This window comes from Electrophorus electricus, chromosome 1 (genome assembly GCF_013358815.1).
Source record: "Electrophorus electricus isolate fEleEle1 chromosome 1, fEleEle1.pri, whole genome shotgun sequence".
Taxonomy (NCBI): Eukaryota; Metazoa; Chordata; class Actinopteri; order Gymnotiformes; family Gymnotidae; genus Electrophorus; species Electrophorus electricus.
In genome coordinates, this window is record NC_049535.1 from 13,908,623 (window position 1) to 13,915,208 (window position 6,586).

At 39.3% G+C, this 6,586-nt stretch overlaps 1 protein-coding gene across 4 annotated transcripts in view; it reads left to right on the forward strand.

Annotated features, from left to right (window-relative positions):
• Window positions 1-432, forward strand: part of cep170ab (centrosomal protein 170Ab) — a 46,544-nt gene extending 46,112 nt beyond the window's left edge. For all 4 annotated transcript variants that reach the window (XM_027013912.2, XM_027013903.2, XM_027013920.2 and 1 more), the window contains one exon: window positions 128-432. In XM_027013912.2, coding sequence (XP_026869713.2) covers window positions 128-307 — 180 coding nt within the window. In that variant the 3' untranslated portion in view covers window positions 308-432. The remainder of the gene's footprint in view (window positions 1-127) is intronic.
• Window positions 433-6,586: the final 6,154 nt, after the last annotated feature.

The window sequence follows — 6,586 nt, forward strand, 5'->3', positions numbered from 1 at the left end:
CTAACTCACTATGGAATGTTATACTTACATGGGTTTTTTTTTTTTTTATATCAGCTAGATATTTTGAATATGAATGTAATAAATTTAGATGTTTCTATCCTCAGTCACTTCTTCCAACTCCTTCTAGGGGATCCCCTGGTGTTCCCAGGCTAGACAGGAGAGGCAATCCCTCCAATGTGTCCTGAATCTTCACCAAGGTCTCCTCTATCAGGTCATGCCTGATACACCTCCAGCAAAAGGCATCCTTTTCAGATGCCCAAATCACCTCAACTGTCTCCTCTCAGCATGGAGAAAGAACTTCTTCTAGTGGAGAATCAAACGAGAAAGCTCAAGGCACAAAAAACAGATCAATGTTCTCAGAACTTTTAAAAGATAAGCTACAGCTGCAGGTTATGAGGTATCTGACTGTTAAACATAAAAAACCCTTTGGTTTGTGGATGAATAATACAGTAAAGATTTTGTGTAATAAAGAATTTATTTTAATAATTACAAGCTAAGGAGTCTTTTTCAAATTCATTTCTTACTTTGGTGAAACTTTAGTTGTTTTTGTTTTGCTATCTTTTTGACTTTGAATAAGTCAAAGTCAAATTTATTTATATAGAGCTTTTTACAACAGCTGATGCCACCAAGCAGCTTTACACATATCTGAGTCCAAGCCCCCAGTGAGCAAGCCAAGAGCGACAGTGGCTAGGAAAACTCCCTACAGCATGAGGAAGAAACCTTGAGAGGAACAAAAACTCAAAGGGCGGGGGGGGGGGGGGGGGGGGCATCCTCCTCCTGGCTGACAACGGACACCACAATATCAACAACTTAAACAATAAGGTGCAGAATAAGTAGTGAGTGAGAGAGAAATAAATAAATAGAAGAAATACAAAATAAGAAATAAGCAGTCAATGTGTATTCCAGCTTTCTAGAAGTACTAGTCTTGTCTTGATGGTGTGCTTGTGTCCGAAACCCATTCCGCACAAGAACATCTATCAAGGGTAATGGAGAAGAAGTTGGCTGGGGTGGAGGTGTGATGAGCTTAGAACATGGCCAGACTCTCCACTATTTTTAACATAGGTATGGTATTGGTTCCTTGTTTGGCCATAATCAGGCTATTGGCAGTAGTATCTGCACTGCATGTCAATTGTGGTGTCACCACACCTGCAAACCACACTCAGGCACCCCAAGGATAAAGAGACACCTGGATTACATCACAAATTCTGTCAAGGTAAGACCTCAGGGATCTGGACAAGTGGAACATCAGACTCAAACTCTGAAACAAATCAGAGTGGGGTTCCATGAGTGGACGCATTGTCTGCTTTATTATGCAGTATTAGAGCTTCATGCACACACAAAGATTGGCTCAGTCCATATGAGTTTATCACAGGTCTTGCCATGTCCTTACCTGGGACTTTTGATCTTAGAAAAGCAGATGTGCATCTTACATCTGTAAAATACTGTCAGGAACTGATTCTGTTAACTTAGCACAACAAAGAGTCAAGTATGGACAGAACCTCCCTAGTCAAATTCAAGTCAAGTCAAACATATTTATATAGCACTTTTCACAATAGTTGTTGTCACAAAGCAGCTTTACAAATGTCTGAGTCCAAGGCCCCAGTGAGCAAGCCAAGGATGAAAGTGGCAAGGAAAAATTCCCTAGAGTATAAGAAAGAAAACTTGAGAGGAACCAAGACTAAAAGGAGGGGCCCATTCTCCTCTAGTCAACAATGACAAATAGTCTGTTTACATTACTTTTTAGTTTATAACAGACACAAAAGTATGTTTTACACACACAAAAAAAAGGTTGCAGGTAAGAAGCACAAAACTGATTAAGGAAATTAGGTCAGTGGCACTATTTAAAAAAAACTCCAACCCCCTTGCCAAAAGAAACACTTTAAAATACCTTATTTGAAATAAAATGACTAAGAAAATCTCAATGTGAAACTTAAAAGTTCATTTCCAGCCAAAGCTGGGTCAAGGTGCAGCTTCCCTATTAGAAATTGTTCCAGACATGCATAAATTAAGGAAAACAGTCAAATTCCTATGCAGTCTAACACCTTTGTCCTAAATACTGTACCTTGAACAAGGATAAACAAGCTCTCCTCCCATGTTTTGTGCCCATTAATACAATTGTGAAAATACAGTGGTGCCAGGACAGTGGGTGATTATCAAAAACACAGATTGCCCTCTGGAGGCTAAATGGAATGACCCTTTCCAAGTCCTTTTGATACAGTAGTGTTATGTCAAGGATGCAAGACTTGGACACATGCAAAGTGGCACCACCACTATAATTAAGGGCAATGCTATAATTAAGAGAGTTCCAATTTTAATAATTCAGTTCTAGGAGGAGCGGGATGACAATAGGTCCTAGGGGGCAGCATCAAAATAAAGACAGTTCTTTATTATTTTGTTACTAGCACTTTATTACACTCCCAGTAGAATATAGGATTCATAACTACAGAGGTAAGGTGATCCACCAGCAATGACAGCAATGTGTACAGAAAAGTCCACAGTAGTATTCAAATAACTCACATGAGATACTTCTGTGGTGCTGCATTGTTTGTCTTCCAGGAAACACTTGAGAACAAGGGATTAGAGAAACAGCGGATGTCCCATTGCTTAACCTGATCCATGTCACACCAGAGGGCTCTGCTGTGTTGACATGTGCATGTCCTGAACCTGACTCCTGTCTAACCCACCATGCACAACGACAGGGGGAAATGTTTCTCCTTCTGCTGACAATATGGATTCCAATTCAAGTTTATTTATGTAGCACTTTTTACAACAAAGTTGTAACAGTAGCTTTACCAAGGTATGAGTCCAGGTCCTTAAGCATGCCAGAGGTAACAAGGAAAAACAAGGAAAAAGAGGTAGCAAGGAAAAACTGCCTGGGCAGAAATGATGAAGAAACCTTAGGAGGACCAAGACTTAACAAGGAACCCATCCTCCTTGGGAGGCCATGATAATAAACATGCATTCTTTATTACATTATGTTTAATCCAAGTAGCCACTTCAGTATGGATGTGGCAGACTCAGCTAAAGAACAGATTGGGTGGCTGGATGGATATGCCTTTATCCATTCATCTCCTGGTGGCACTGGGACATTTTCTGGTGTCAGCTTACATACTTTGTCACCAATGAGCAGGTCTAGTTCAGTGTCGGCATTATCCTTGCAGTAACATGCTTATGAAACAGAAAGATATAATTAGACCTGTAAACAATTAATCTACTCAGCAGCTAGTGGTTTGGCAGGTTTATCTATAACTAAAAGGAGGGCCAAATTGTGACCAATATCCTGAGGGCTCTATGAGACATTGCAGTCCACACACATCATCACAAATCTGAGTGAACAATTGAAATGGCTGGACAACAGAGTCAACACCTCAGATACCATACCAGAAAATGGCAGGGGACCCAGGTTCTGCACCTTTGTTTATTTTAAAAAATAATTTTATTGAGGAGTCAGAGATTGAGAAAAATGAACAACACAAGGCAAACAATAACAATGAATATTGTTGAAAGCCACAATCTAAAAGTCGGGTAACAATAACATCTAAAGCCCCAATTTAGTCGTCCTCAAGTTCTACACCTTTATATACAGGAAATTACCCAAAGGTTTTAGTAAATAAGTCTTTAAAAATTGAGAGTGTGTCTCAGATCCGAATTAAAGTTGGAAGACCTTTATATGAGAAGGCTCCTCCCCTGGCAGTTTATCTTACTAATTCTACAAACTAAGAGAAGCCCTGTATTTTGAGAATGCAGTTCGTGAGTTGGATACACAGTGAGTTCACTCAGATGCTGTGGGGCCAGACCATTTAACGCTTTATACATCAACAAGAATATTATAAAGTCAATTTAAAAATTAACTGAGAGTCAAAATTTAACAGAGCTGAAAGAACAGGATTAATGTGGTCAAACTTTATAGAGCTTGTAAAAACTCTATTGACTAAATGTAAAACTTTTAGTAAACTTAATCTTTACTAAAAGAAAAATTATGCAATGAAGTATCTTTTCAACCTGCAATGCATTGGCTTTAGCAAATTCTCTATGAACATGTAAAAAAAAAAATTTTCATTCACTGTATACTGTACACTCCCACCCTTTATATTATATATGTGGTGTGTGGGTACCAACCAGACCCAAGGGTATTAAAAATTGTAGGTGAAAACAAGTAAATTTTGTATAAACGTAAGTTTGCTGTGTACCTGCTGTTAGTTAGTGTTTGTGTAGATTCCTTTAGATGGCAAATGTCCCAAACCTAGGCCCATCACCAGCCCTCACACCAACACCTACACTTCCAGCCCATAAGGATTCTTATTTCTTTGCTTTTCAAAATCACAAAATCACCTCCAAACTTCTCCGTGGACAACTGTCCTTCCAAGTGTAGTGGAGAACAGCAGTCTTCTCTCTCTTTTGACTGCACCTTCCCCTCTAGATAACCCACAGCACCCATCCTGGATGACCAGTTATCAGGACCAGAACCCCTCATGGCTCCGCCAGGTCTGAATTCCACCTCTTTGTCGGGCCTCTAAAGCCTCCTGGTAAGAGAGGTTTACGACTTCTACAAGGACATGGACAAATTTAAGGGCTACCTGATCTCAGTGTGGTAGACTCAAAAGCCATAAGACACCCCTCCTGGGGTAGATGCACATTCTGCAATAATTATTATAATTCCACGTTCCTGAATAACTAACTTTTCCCAAAGGAAGTATCTTCTCCTGAGCATCATAAGAATACCAAACTCACCTATTTTTATATTAAAAGAATCATAGCTGTACATTTGAGTCTTTTGAACTATGGATCTACAGCACCCATCAGTGACTGCAACAGGATTCTCAAACTGGATCAATTAACCATGAATAACCATATTGACTAACCATAGTAGACTGCGATACATAACATTTTAGAATTGTGCTCAGTCATGCATAAAATACAACTAGTTTCATTACTGTTGAACTGTTATTGGACCTTCACTCTATATAAACCTATGATGTCTTCTTTCCCTGTGCCTTGCTGTGTCATGTATCCATGAAACTACTATGATATTCAAGTCTTACTATCATTTGTAGTATATGAGTAATAACCTCAAGTACTGTCGTGGTAATCTCTAATAAAGAGTTAGAGTATATGGTATTGTTGCATTGCATTGTTGTAGTGTGTTGTCTGTTGTACTTGTTTTGTGTTGCACCATGGTCCAGGAGGAACATTTTTATTTTGCTGTGTACTTGTATATAGCTGAAATGACAATAAAGCCTTTTGAACTTTGAGAGTCATCCTTACGCATTCAAAGATTTACTTAGCAGAAAAGAAGGGGTGAAAGCATCAGGAAAGCGATGAGAGTGCGTTCTGCCCGATGTGAGTGAGGTGACCCTTAGAAAGATAGAGAGAGCCCGGTTCTAACTGGTTTAGACTTATCTACTAACACGTAGCTTCACTAACAATAACATTCTTGTTCTGTTACCTAGGAGAGAAGACAAGAAACACCTGCAGACAGTTTCAGGGTGTGGGTTCAAGTTCTGCAAACAGTTTCCACTTACTAGCACATTCAAACACAATTCACAGACTAAGACAGTACTTGTTAAAATCAATCTCTGCATATCTGACTTATTATATATAAATTTCTTCCACAGTAGTGGAAGTCTAGTGCAGTAGAAAGTGGGAGAAGGAGACTCGAGTTTTAGTATAAGATTGCTGGTTAGCATGAGGACAGACTGTGTCCTCAGCCATTGTTAAATAGTCTGATTGCAGTGGGCACAAGAGAACGTCTGAAGGGTTTTGTCTTACACTTAGGTGGAATAAGTCTATGACTAAATGAATTGCCCAGCTGCCACAGTTCTTCATTGAGAGGGTGAAAGGAATTGTCCAGAATTGCCCTGATTTTGTCCTTCATCCTCCACTCACACACTGTCTCCAGACTATCCACTCTCAACCATAGTTAGGTTTCCTCACCAGCCTTTTCACTCTGTTAGCCTTTCTAGCCTTGATTCCACCACTTCAACACACACCACAGCAAAAAAGAGGGCACTAGCTAGCATAGACTTGGCCAATGTCCAGTCAATTGTTATAACCTCAGATAACAACTAACCAAATAGTAGGATAAAGAAGGAATGGGCTGTCCCAATGCCATTCCTTGAGGGCAAAGGCCTCTACATTACACTGCCATACTCCAATTAAGGATGCATAGCACTCATTCCCCTGATCTCAACATCACTTTCTCTGCCATCTGCAGAAATTCAGAATGGAAACAGGACCTCAAAATATATACTTACCAAATACTTACCAAATACAAAACATCCTTAGCAATTGTATAACAACCTGGCATGGTTACAGTACTGTTGCACATTTTTCTGTGTCTGGAAATCTTGGTCACTTCTTCTTGTCCTATGTAATATATGTAATATAATATTTGTAATATAAAGCAGCATCTCAACACACACTAAAAGGCTCCCCACAAGTTATACAATCTCAGACTATTGAACCGTTTTTATTATGTAGTTTAACCCTACTCAAACATTCACTCCCCCCCGATAAACATTTTAAATTTGATTCACCAGGGATTTTATTAGGAACTCTATCTGTTCAGTTTGTCTGTGGATAACAA